Consider the following 13,884-nt stretch of genomic DNA (forward strand, 5'->3'; position numbering starts at 1 on the left):
GCTCCTTAAACTGGGAACTGAAAATAAAAGTCATGGTTTTATTTTCATCATATTACCTGGGGACATGTTCACCATAGATTTGCAGATGATTCTTATGAAGGTGAGTGGATGACAAACTGTCATAACCTTCAGCTTTTGCGTTTAAATCATCTTCCAAGTTGTTTTCAGGTAGGATGGTTGATGCACTACCATCAGCCATGACCTAAGGGACACAGTATATAAGCAACTAAAAAAAAAAAAAAAGCCATACAGCTTACATTTTTGTTGATCTCATTTGAGAAAGCAGGTAATCTTTTGGATATTCAGAAAATCAAAGATATTTACGTATAAGGTATTATTCCCTAAGTATTTTGTTGTTGTTTAGCCACAAAGTCATGTCTGACTCTTGCAACCCCATAGACTGTAGCTCACCAGGCTCTTCTGTCCATAGGATTTCCCAGGCAAGAATATTGGAGCAGGTTGCCATTTCCTCCTCCAGGGGATCTTCCCAACCCAGGGATCAAATCCACATCTCCTGTATAGGCAGGTGGATTCTTTACTGCTGAGCCACCAGGGAAGCCCCAAGAGACTGCATTAATAAAAATGAAAACCTAGGAGCACATCTTCACTGACAAACTACACCGAGAATGTGAAAACAAATGGGAAGACAGACCAGAATACAATCAGAGGAAGGTGACTAGATGGCAGGGGACACACCAGGGGACAATCTTATCTTCTGAGGATAAGTTCAGGGAACTGGGAATTTAAACATGAAGGAAAGACTACTCATGTGACAGTTGTCTTGAAATATTAAGAGTGAGTATGGATTCTAAGCACAGAATTAGGGACTCATGGATAGACCACCTTGGGGAACAGATTGAGGTTCACTCTGAGAAGTACATTCCTAGCTATTGCTACTGTCGAGATACAGAGTGTGGTTTAGGCTGAAAGGCCACTGAAGGGAAGGCACAAGAAGATCAAAGCCTAGAGTAATGCTTGGCTTAGATATCTCAACTTAGAGGGTCTGGGCTTTGGGTTTCAATTTCAGTTCATTGTAAATCAAAGTCTCTTAGTAGCCTGAACTCAGGCTGTGAAGAGTCTCACTTACTTAGCACAGAAAAACAAACTTGGATCAGGCCTTGTCTGCATCCCATACAAAGTTGGGGACTCTTTGTCAGGGTTTCAAATCTAAAAAGTAACTTCGCCACCCACCAACCAACACATGAAATTCCACCAAGGGGTGAGGAGTGGAAAAAGTGTGCCTAGAGAAAGGGCTGGTGGACCACTCCTTGTCAAGGGCCAGATAGTATATATTTTAGGGTTTGTAGGCCATAGAGTTTGTTGCAACTAGTCAATGCTGCCATTATATGCAAAAACAGCCACAGGAAATATGTAAACAAATGAGCATGGCTATGTTCCAACAAAACTTTATATAATGACACTGAAATTGAATTTCCTATAATTTTTTGGGTCATGAAATACTCTTCTCCTTCTGATTTTTCCCAACCATTTACAAATGTAAAATGCAGTCAGCCTGCATTTTTAGCTCAAGGGCTCATATAAACAAATGACCGTGGTTTGTCACTGCCCGGCTTAGCAATAAGAGGAAGGACAGAGAAACAGAATACAGAGCTCTACCACTGACTAGCTAAGCAACTCACCAGGCTTCCCACCTCCCCATCCTCAGCTCTCCTGGAACCCTCACGCTGATAATATTTCTAAGGACTCTCTACCTAGTCGAACAGACTTGCCTGCTGTCTTGTGTATTTTCTCTCACTTAAACCCAGATACAGAGCGTTCTTACATTATTCTTCATTGTTGACATTATTTTTAGATGTTTAGTAACTTTTTCCCCTTTTGTTCTAATTATTTATTTGGCTTTAACATTTCAACCATCCTCATTGTTGGGTTTGCTATCCCCTAATGAAGCATAATCGAGAATTAAAGCTACTGACATTAATTGCTGTTGTCCAAAGCACTGACGGTAAGTAGATAACGGATCCCAAGGCAGCTAAGATAAAAAGCTATTGGGGAGCTCTCTAGGGTGAAATATCTCAAAAGCAAACCCATTGCCTCTCTCTCCATACTAATGATGCACTTTACCTGAAAGGTATTTCCTTCAGGATCCATGACCTCGCAGATAACCTCTGATGTGTGTTTCATGATGTACCTGCTAGCTCTCAGCTGCTCACGTTTTTGAAAAGGATGGTATATGTCACTGCTTGATTCATGGCAATATATAGCTGAACAGTCCCTAGCAATATGAAGACAGCCTGTGTTTGGTGGTAACACCTGAAAGGGTCACACAAGGAGATAAATTATTCAAAATTTCTTGATTGACTTGAGAGATTTAGAAAATCATTTAAGGAAAAAATACTATCCATTGTCTCGAGACACAAACTGTGTTTTCAGGAAGAAAATAAAAGAGGATGTAAGTTTTGGGAAAGACTACTTAATAAGGAGGCAAACAATGATTAGGATATAATTGTTCCTGCATCTCATATTTTATCTACTCACTTTAATACTTCTTCCAAGTAATGCAATCTGTGCTCCTTCTTTTTTTCAGGTTTTAATTAAAGTATTTAAAAGCATATGTTAAGTAAACACACTTGGCCCTATTCAAAACTCTTGAAATCCTTTAATGTTTTTGGGCAAGGAGCATCTTCAAAGGGGTCAACAGCAATGGGACAAATGCTTTTAGAAGCTTTTATTTTTCCTCATTCCTCTGGTGGCTGACACAGACCTGAAGTAATAGCTTTTGTATAATGACTTCTGGTTTGGATAGAGATATAATTCACATACCATATATTCTCCCCTTTAAAGTATTCATTGAGTGGACTTTAGTGTATTCGAAAACTTGTGCAAACATTATCACTAATTCCAGAACATTTTCATAATCCTGCAAAGAAACCCTGATGCCATTTGTCATTCTGCATCTCCCCTGTCTCTGGCAACCACTGATCTGCTGTCTCTATGGATCTGACTATTTCAGACATTTCATGGAAATGGAAGCATGTGATATGTGGCCTCTTGCGTCTGGCTTCTTTCACTTGGCATAAAGTTTTTAAGCTTCATTTATATTGTAGTGTGTATCAATACTTTATTCTGTTTATTTCCACTTCAGTTGAGATGTGTGAAATTTAAAAAGCTTTTATGCTAATATGAACTCAAGTTTTTTCAATTTAGGTAGTTTGGGGAGATTTGAAACTGAAATCAAGCCTACATTTGCTAAACTGAGGAGTTCAAAGGTCACAAATTCAGCCAGTAAGTCCTCAGTTTTCCCATCATTTGACTTGCAGTTGCCCAGGACAAGTTCTCAAATAGCTGCCAGAGTCTGGTTCCTCAGTTCCAGGTAGATCCTTCTCTTCATAGCCATGTTTCTCTCTTCCCCTACTCTTCAGACTTAACTTTCTGTGGCAGGTGGTGGCAGGGGTTGGGGAGAGGTGTCCCAGCCCGTGCAGCAAGGGCCAACAGAAGGGGTCTACTTGCAGAAGACATATGAAAAACACAATGAGGTATCTATCACCTCACACTGGTCAGAATGGCCATCATCAAAAAGTCTACAAATAATAGATGCCGGAGAGGGCTGGAGAAAAAGGAACCCGCCTACACTGCTGGTGGGAATGTAAATTGGTATGGCCACTAGGGAGAACAGTATGGAGGTTCCTTAAAAAATTAAGAATAGGGCTACCATATGACCCTGGACTCCCACTCCTGGGCATATATCCAGAGAAAAGCATGGGAAAGGATCCATGCACCCATAGTTCACCGCAGCATTGTTTACAATAGACAAGATACAGAAGCAACCTGTGTCCATAGAGAAATGGATAAAGAAGATGTGGGACATGAATACAATGGAGATATATATACACACACAATTTTATATATATATATATATAATTATATTACTCTGCCATTAAAAAGAAAGAGATATGCCATTTGCAGCAACATGGATGGACCTAGAGACTGTCATACTGAGTGAAGACAGAGAGAGAGAAAGGTGATATCACTTACATGTGGAATCTAAAAAAATGATGCAAATAAACTTACTTACAAAACAGAAACAGACTCACAGAGAGTAAACTTATGGTTACCAGGAAGAAAGGGTAGACAGAAGAGATGGGGAGTTTGGAATCTACATGTACACACTGCTATATTTAGAATGGATAACCAATAAGGACCTAGTGCATAGCACAGGGAACTCTGCTCAAAGTTCTATAGCAACCTGGATGGGTGGGGAGTTTGGGGCAGAATGAGTACATGTATGTGTGTGTGGCTGAGTTGCTTTGCTATGCACCGGAAACTATCACAGCATTGTTAATTGGCTATATGCTAACATAAAATAAAGACTTTTTAAAAAAAGATTTGCATTTTCCAGTTTTATATATGTCTTATGTCTTTGGTTTCCCTTCTAGTTGTGCATTACTGCCTTCTTTTGTTTTAAATAGATTATTTTCAAGTGTGCCATTTTAATTCCCTTGTTTCTTTTACTATGGGCTTCCCTGGTGGCTCAGAGGGTAAAGCGACTGTTTACAACGCGGAAAACCGGGTTCGATCCCTGGGTTGGCAAGACCCCTGGAGAAGGAAATGGCAATCCATTCCAGTACTATTTGCCTGGAAAATCCCATGGACAGAGGAGACTGGAGTCGGACACGACTGAGCGATTTCACTTCACTCTTCACTCTTTTACTATATATTTTGAGTAATTTTCTCAGTGTCTCTTGAGTATTACAATTAACATCTTAATTTATAACTGTCTAGATTGGATTGATACTAAGGATTTCACTATTATACAAAATTTTTGCTCCATGTAGCTCTATGCCTTCTTTGTTTTATTGTCAAAACTTACATCTTTATACATTATAAGCACATAAATAAACTTTTATAATAGTGGTTTTATGTAGTTGCCTTTTAAATAAAAAAGGTCACAAAATACATGTATACTGTCTTTTATATTTACCTATATTTTTATCTTTACCAGTACTATTTATGTGTAACTGAATTACTGTGTAGTGTTCTTTTGTTTCAGCCTGAAGGATTCCCTTTAGATTTTCTTGTAGGGAATGTCTAAGAGCAACAAATTCTTTCAGTTTTTGTTTCCCTGGAACTATATTAATTTCTTCATTTTAGGATAATTTTACTGAAAAGAGGAATTTTTGGATGATGATCTTTTGCTTTAAGCATTTTGAATATGTCATCTCACTGCCTTCTGACTCCACGTTTTCTGATGAGAAAATAGCTATTAATCTTATTGGATACATCAATTAAAAATTTTTAATTATGATATAGTTGATTAACAATGTTGTGCTTTAGGGTTTTTTTTTTTTTGAGGTCTCTCATATTTGATGAGCCTTTTCTCATTGCTTGTGAGACTTTGTCTTCAGACAATTTGACTGTGATGTGTCTAGGTGTGGATCTCTGAGTTTATCTTACTCGAAGTTTGTTGAGATTTCTTGCAATTGTAGATAGTTTAATCAAATTTGGTAAGTTTTAAGCCATTATTTCCTCAAATAATCTTCCAGCCCTTCTCTCCATTCCGTCTCAGGCTCTCGTTGTGCGTGTGTTAGTATGCCTGATGGTACCCTCTGAGGCTCTGTCCATTTTTCTTGATTTTTTTCTCTCTCTCTCCCCCAGACTGTGTCATCTCAACTGATCTATTTTCAAGCCAGTTCAAATAATTGCTGATTATTTCTTCTGCCAGCCAAAATTTGATCTTGAGAGTCATTAGCAAATTTTTCATTAGAGTTATTATGCTTTCCAACTCCAGAATTTCTATGTGGTTCTTAAAAAAAATAATTTCTATGTATTGATAGTCTATACTTCACGAAGCATCATTCTCATTTTGTGCTTTAGTTCTTTACACAAGGCTTCTCACTTTTTAAAACATAACAGCTGACTTAAAATTGTCTCTTTAAATGCAAAGTCTGGGTTTCCACAGGGATGGTTTCTATTGACTGCTTCCTCCTTTCCCATTCCTGTTTATGGGCCAAAATTCCCCTCTTCCTCACTCCCCCATGTCTTATAATTTTTTGTTGAAAGCTAGATACTTTAAAATAGTATTATGTACAACTCTGGAAATTAGATCCTTGCCCCAGAACTTGTTATTGTTATTACTGTTCTTGTTGCTATTTGTTCAGTGATTCCCCTGAACCATTTCTTTAAAGTTTATATTGTCATGCATGGGGCTAATCTGCCTGTTAGGCTTAGAGTTCTCCTCATAACTGGGCAGATATGTTCTTAAGTACTTTGCACTAATAGATCTTTCAGCCTCTGCTGAGGGCTGTATGGGCTCTATGTGCATACTGGCAAATGTTTTCAATGCTGTAGTAGCAAGTTTTTAATTCCACCTTACCCTGCACTCCCTGCTTGTGCAGAGCTTTTTGATCAGCAAGAGCGAGAGATCAGGGCTTTCTGAGTCCTTTTATGGGCCTGTTCATAGCCTTTCACAGGAGCGTGGCTTTCTAGATTCCAGAGAATATGTCAGAGCTTATCAAAGCCCTCTATGGACTTCTCATTCTCCTTTCCCTTTTAACTCTTTTGTTTAGCTTCTTGGTTTTTGTCACTACTTCAACAGCTATAATGTTCAATTATCACCTCCTATGGGGAAAAGTCTATTTGTAGGGAGTGAGTTCAGAATCAGACCAAATAAAGACAACCCTTGTTGAATAGAGATTTCTAGAAAATGGACAGACAGGTCAAATAATGACATTTTGTGATGGATCTTTTGGGGAGCTCTAGATCTATTCTTCTTTCAATGGCTGCTGGCCTGCTGGTTTTCACTGCTATCATGCACGTGAGAGTGTTGATGTTCAAGGCTACCTTGGAGCTGGGGGAGGGGAGAGGAATGTGGCAAGTGAAATCACCACAATTCTTGCTGTTCTTCCCAAGATTGTCTTTTTTCTTTTTTTAATCTTCATATCATTATAGTCATTTGGTTGATTTCCAGACTTCTGAAAAGGTTGATTCTGTCAATAGTTCCAGTTTTCTAGTTGGTTTTAGAGAGCAGTAAGTGGATTTTTGAAGGGTCTTACTCCATCATTCTGAAAGCTTCTCAGATTCACTCTTTACCATTAGCCAGGCCGGAGAACTCTCCCTGGACCTTGACTAATTCTGAGGCTTCTCTGTGGTTTCAGGCATATTTAAGTGTAGACACTGGTGACTAATTGAATTTGTTATTTTCCCAGGCTCCATAGGTCCTCAATAAAATAGACTCAAACTATCAGTTCAGTTCAGTTCCTTTCAGTGGCCCAGTCATGTCTGATTCTTTGAAACCCCACAGACAGCAGCATGCCAGGCTTCCCTGTCCATCACCAACTCCCAGAACTTGCTAAAACTCATGTCTATCAAGTCAATGATGCCATCCAACCATCTTAGCCTCTGTCATCCCCTTCTCCTCCTGCCTTCAATATTTCCCAGCATCAGGGTCGTTTCAAATGGGTCAACTCTTCGCATCAGGTAGCCAAAGTATTGGAGCTTCAGCTTCAGCATCAATCCTTCCAGTGAATATTCAGGACTGATTTTCCTTAGGATTGACTGGTTGGATCTCCTTGCAGTCCACGGGACTCTCAAGAGTCTTCTCCAGCACCACAGTTCAAAATTATCAATTCTTCGACGCTCAGCTTTCTTCATAGCCCAACTCTCACATCCACACGTGACCACTGGAAAAACTACATCTTTGACTAGACGGACTCTGTTGACAAAGCAATGTTTCTGCTTTTTAACACGTCAGATTGACTGTAATTTACTGAAAGCTGCTCTGGACAGAAAAAGATGGCCTAACATTCCCAGAACTGAGACATATACACTAGGTGAAGCACCACCTAGAAAAGCCAAAGAGAAAACCTGTAAAAAGGAGACGGCTTTCCTTCTAGGAAGTTAGCCTGGAAAAACAGCTATGCTGAAACATACAGATTCAACACGACAAATAGAGCAATGACTCATATACACACGTACATAGCAGTACGTATGTACAATATAGCAGCCAGTTGGCAAATAGAACTGCTCAGAGTTTAATATAAAATTTTCCTCTTTCAACTGATTTCACACACTGAGTAGAGGATAAGCCTCCCTCCACTATGATGTTTGTTTATGGTACTGCTGATAAGGAAAAGGACCTTCGAAGTCCTTTTCAGCAGTATTGCTAAGAATGCTTATTACATTTCTTTAACTTCTTCCAAAGGAGTCAAGTTCAGATTGGTATAGAAGAGTAGTCAAAATCTTATTCCAGTGTGCACGTACGCACACACACACACATCCCTGTCCCCAGGAAGACAATCTTCTGGTCTAGGGAAACAAGTTTCTGTTCCTAGATCCAAGGACAGAGGAAGATTTCCCATGGGAGACAAGAGACCCATTATTTGTCTTCTTGTCTCTCTGAAACCTCCCAACTGGGTGGATGTTCCCACCCTCAATTGTGAAACACTATAATCATAGACTGCCGGGAGAAATAACAATAACCTCAGCTATGCAGATGACACCACCCTTATGGCAGAAAATGAAGGGGAACTAAAAGCCTCTTGATGAAAGTGAAAGAGGAGAGTGAAAAAGTTATCTTAAAGCCCAACATTCAGAAAACGAAGATCGTGGCATCTGGTCCCATCACTTCATGGGAAATAGATGGGGAAACAGTGGAAACAGTGTCAGACTTTCTTTTTTGGGGCTCCAAAATCACTGCAGATGGTGACTGCAGCCATGAAATTAAAAGACGCTTACTCCTTGGAAGAAAAGTTACGACCAACCTAGACAGTATATTCAAAAGCAGAGACGTTACTCTGCTGACTAAGGTCCATCTAGTCAAGGCTATAGTTTTTCCTGTGGTCCTGTATGGATGTGAGAGTTGGACTGTGAAGAAGGCTGAGTGCCGAAGAATTGATGCTTTTGAACTGTGGTGTTGGAGAAGACTCTTGAGAGTCCCTTGGACTGCAAGGAGATCCAACCAGTCCATTCTGAAGGAGATCAACCCTGGGATTTCTTTGGAAGGAATGATGCTAAAGCTGAAGCTCCAGTACTTGACCACCTCATGCGAAGGATTGACTCATTGGAAAAGACTCTGATGCTGGGAGGGATTGGAGGCAGGAAGAGAAGGGGATGACAGAGGATGAGATGGCTGGATGGCATCACGGACTCAATGGACATGAGTCTGAGTGAACTCCGGGAGATGGTGATTGACAGGGAGGCCTGGCGTGCTGCGATTCATGGGGTCGCAAAGAGTCAGACACGACTGAGCGACTGAACTGAACTGAACTGGCTGATAATCATAGACAACAATGGCTGTTACACCTACCTCCTCCTTGATGTTTTAATTAATCTTTTTAGTGCTGCTAAGGTATGCTGCTGCTGCTGCTAAGTCGCTTCAGTCGTGTCCGACTCTGTGCAACGCCGTAGACGGCAGCCCACCAGGCTCCCCCGTCCCTGGGATTTTCCAGGCAAGAACACTGGAGTGGGTTGCCATTTCCTTCTCCAATGCATGAAAGTGAAAAGCGAAAGGGAAGTCACTCAGTCATTGTCTGACTCTTAGCAATCTCATGGACTGCAGCCTACCAGGCTCCTCTGTCCATGGGATTTTCCAGGCAAGAGTACTGGAGTGGGGTGCCATTGCCTTCTCCATGCTATGGTATAGCAGTGGCCAAAATCAAGCTCTTTCTCACTCTCTTTCACATTGCCTAAAATCCAGCCTCACTCATCACACTGCTCAATATCCTTATGCTGGTGAGTAAGTAATGACACATGTGCCAAGGCCAATTAGGATGGGCAGAAGGTGTTTGTGAATGCCAGCTTTCAACTCTATAAAATTATAGAACTATAAAATAAGTGTTGCTAAGCTTATTTGGAGTTCTTTTCCCCAATTGGGAGCTAAGATGTGTGTTTCTCAATGAGGTGCAATAAATGTTTCAGGAGATGTAGGCAAAGATGCAGCTACACAATTGTATCAGACACTGAATGTCTCCAGATTGGATCTCTTTTCTGTTACATCTCTTCCTTCAGTGGTAGCTTACACTGGTGCTAAAATTTCTTTGCCTGTATAGTTGTAACCAGCAGAGTCTAGGGCTATGATAAAAATAAGGCCTCATCACAGCATCAAGGATTTTTATGACATCTGGTAGGACAGGCAGTACTGAAATATGGATACTTTCTTAAAAAATGAACATTCTGATAGCACAGGAACTCTGCTAAATGTTATGTGGCAGCCTGGATGGGAGGAGAGTTTGGGGGAGAACGGATACATGTGTATGTAAGGTTGAGTTCCTTCTCTGTTCACCTGAAACCATCACAACATTGTTAATCAGCTATACCCCAATATAAAATAAAAGTTTTTTTAAATTGGATATTTTGAATGTTATATAGGGAAAAAAAGCATCCATTTCTCCAACTGCAGCCTTTCTTGGTCATCTCTCACTTTCAGCACCTTGCTTGTCCCACAAGGATCTACACAGTACGAGGGAGTATCAGGAGAGAAGGGAGGGATAAACTGGCTCCAGTAGCTTTTACAGTAACAAACATTTGTTATGGAAGTCTTTGTCTATTACCTTCTGCCTTTGCACCCTCAGTATACTGTGACCCTGGATGTGACATCCTGGCACTTGTGTCCCTTCTCCAGCAAGTAGAAAGGCAAAGGCAAATCCCTCTAAGACTGGAGGGACTGCAGGCTGCGCCTGGGGCATTGTGTTTAATGGGGAAATGCAAGGAGGTGGAGGAGTTGCTAACAGCATTCCTCCCCAGCCCTCCAAAGACACAGCTGTGCTTCACTTGGGCTAGTTCTCCCCCTAGACCACACAGAACACATGTGTCCTTCCATCCCACGGGGATACAAGGTAAAGTGGGGACAGACTGGAGGTGGGAAGGGCGGGAGAGTGAGAATGAGTTAAGAGGAGGCAGCAAGTGAAGCTGGTCGGGAAGGGACCCAGCACTGAGTGCTCCTCACACCGACAGTGCCCATCACCTACCACTAAATGATCCCCAGCAAATACACTCCGGAGTGTAACTTTGATCCCCAGATACCAAAGTACTGAAAGACAGGGAGGACACTGATTTTCTGCGATGGATTTTGGAAAGAAAGTAAATAAATGCAAAGATATTGAGAAGTGTGTCCAAGATCAGTTGAGATGAGAGCAACAGCCAGGCATGTGGCAGGAATGTTCACTGCCCCAGATGGGTGTGCTTTCTCAGTCACAAACACACTTCGACACTTCCCTTTGGCACCCCTCATCTTGCTCGGACCCACCTGGTACGTTCCCTGTGGCTTTGCAATGATGGACGTCCCGTCCGCAAAGGTGGCACAGCAGCTACTGTCCTCGCAGTTGGTGATGATGGTGGCGTAGTGTGAGCTTTCAATCCGCATGCACTTCACCTGCCTGGCGATCCTCTGAGGACCTTCGGCTGTGGGCAGATGCAAAGGATCAGGTCTGACAGGATGCAGGCAAGGGGAACACGCCTGCCTGCCGACCGCCTGGCTGAGAACTCACTCCGTGGGGCTGCCGTACGGGCTACTGCTATATCAACTCGGAGCCCTTGTTTGAGAAGGTATATTAGTTTAGTGTGCCATTTTTGTCCTCACCGTTCTTTTTGAGAAATTGAAAACATCCAGAAAAGCACAAAATATAACTTAACTGTACATGTTTGCCAATCAGAATTTACACTCATTAATATTTTGCCATATTTGCTTCATTTTAAATATGTACGTAAGAGAGAAATTACAGGTAAAGTTCACATCTCTCCCTATCTCTGAGTTTATTTCTTTTTCTCACAATCCAGTATAATACTTTTATATAAATGTATATATAAGAAATATTTTGTTGCTTTAAATTTACATAAGTTATATATCACCCTGTGTATGATACTACTGGGCTTCCCTGGTGGCCCAGACAATAAAGAATCTGCCTGCAACTTAGGAGGCCTGGGTTCGATCCCTGGGTCAGGAAGATCCCCTGGAGAAGGGAATGGCTACCCACTCCAGTATTCTTGCCTGAAGAATTTCATGGACAGAGGAGCCTGGTGGGCTACAGTCCATGGGGTTGCCAAAGAATTGAACATGACTGAGCAAGTGATACACACTTGAATTTTTCACTTAATGTTTTGAGGCCTTTAGCCATCTTGATATATATGTGCCTATGTAAATAGGTACATTTGTGGGTACTTCATTTATTTTAATTGCTACATAGTATCCCTTTGTAAGAATAAACCACATTTTATTTTCCTGTTCTGCTGTTAATGGACATTTATGCTTTCCCAATATTTTAATATTATACACAGTGTTACAAGAAGCATGTCTGTACTTATCTCTTTGTGCAAATGTATGAGTGTCTTTCCCAAGAAAAGGAAAAAGCTTTGAAAGCTATCCCAGGAAAATTAGAATGGACATTTCTTGGTGGGGAATTGACTTGCAGAGATATTTCCCAAACCATCCCCTATAACCCAATAAAAATAAAAACAAAACAAGAGTATCTTTCTATATATACCCTGATGGAGAATTAGTGTATCACATGATATGCAGTTTTCAATTCGCCAGATATTTTAAAATTGCTCACCCAAGTGGCTTTTTAAATTTTTACTCTAACAGGGTATAAAGGTTCCTCTCTTTCTACTCACTTGCCATTTTGTTGCATTTAATTTGGCAATGAATCATTTAATACATTCAACAAATAAACCCTAGAATTAAACAAAAGTGAATCAGGGAATAAAATTTTTTTTTCAAAATTTTTGTCTTAATTTTGCTTAGGAAGGGTGTTAGGCTTTTAGATAATATGAACAGACTCGAGTTCACTAGCAGCTGTCACTTGCTTTTCTGAGAACTGTCAGAATTGAAGGAGGACATATCTGAGGTCTATGTAGGAAAACTGGATTCCTTGAGGATCAAAGGAAACAGGTCTGAAATCTAATTGCTCAGTACAGTTGAGTCATGATTATTAACTTTTAGTTAATACCAATCCAGGTTGTAGCTTTTTAGTGGCCAAAATAGGAAAAGCACTATTACTATCCATTAGCTAACTAGAGCTGTTACCACTTCTATGTCAATTGAGGATAAAGACCATAATAAAGGTTCTCATTGGTTCTGGTTTGGACTGCCTAGGTATTCTTTGGTTGATTTGAGTTCTTAAAAAAAACCAACTCTTTTTCTTACAAGTGTTTCAAAAAATCAGTGAAGTTTTCACCTATCCTATCCTAAAGACATAGAATATTGTCATCTACTTGAAAAAGAATAAGTACATGTATATGTATAACTGAATCACTTTGCTGTGTACCTGAAACACAACAATACTAACAAACTGTCTGCTGCTGCTGCTTCATTGCTTCAGTCGTGTCAAACTCTTTGAGACTCTATGTAGTCCGCCAGAAAAATTAAAGCTTACCTGTCTCTTGATCCTCCGAAGAAATAGTAGGATCTTCATAAACTTGATAAAAGGTTGTGATTCTGGTACCATCAGCATGATCCACGATCCGAGTACCATCTTTCTTTTCAATGATGATCACTTTGTCTTCTCGAGTTGTCATAACCTGAACATACAAAGGCAGAGCACCATCATTTGCTCAGCTGGTTGGCTAATCCCAAGTTTGCTTACTTTGACACCCCAGTGATCACCATCAAAAGCCTGATTATTTAAAAGTGAAAGTTTTATCTCATTTGCTTGATCTAATCTTTATAACAATCCTGGAGGAAACTCAGGCTTAGAGCAGGTAAGTATCTTGCCCAAAGTCACTCAGCATGTGCCAGAGCTGATGCTGGACTAAGACTGTCTTCCTTCAGCAGTGATGCTCCTTCCATAGTCACACATTTGTGAGTCAAAAGCTAATGTCAGGAGTGATCTGACCCAGGTACATGCAGGAAGATGACCCCAGGTCCTGTTCCCTTAGAAACTGCAGGTTTAAGATAAGCCAAGGACCACTGGTGTCTGTAGTGAGGGTTCTGAT

At 40.6% G+C, this 13,884-nt stretch overlaps 1 protein-coding gene across 1 annotated transcript in view; it reads right to left on the minus strand.

Moving 5' to 3' along the window:
• SPAG17 (sperm associated antigen 17) overlaps nt 1–13,884 on the minus strand; it is a 259,656-nt gene that overhangs the window by 55,097 nt on the left and 190,675 nt on the right. Inside the window, exons 30-33 of the mRNA XM_069602119.1 lie at nt 13,326–13,470; nt 11,201–11,355; nt 2,083–2,271; nt 57–202 (exon numbers count right to left, since the gene is read on the minus strand). Coding sequence (XP_069458220.1) covers nt 57–202; nt 2,083–2,271; nt 11,201–11,355; nt 13,326–13,470 — 635 coding nt within the window. The remainder of the gene's footprint in view (nt 1–56; nt 203–2,082; nt 2,272–11,200; nt 11,356–13,325; nt 13,471–13,884) is intronic.

Source organism: Ovis canadensis, chromosome 1 (assembly GCF_042477335.2).
Source record: "Ovis canadensis isolate MfBH-ARS-UI-01 breed Bighorn chromosome 1, ARS-UI_OviCan_v2, whole genome shotgun sequence".
Lineage (NCBI taxonomy): Eukaryota > Metazoa > Chordata > Mammalia > Artiodactyla > Bovidae > Ovis > Ovis canadensis.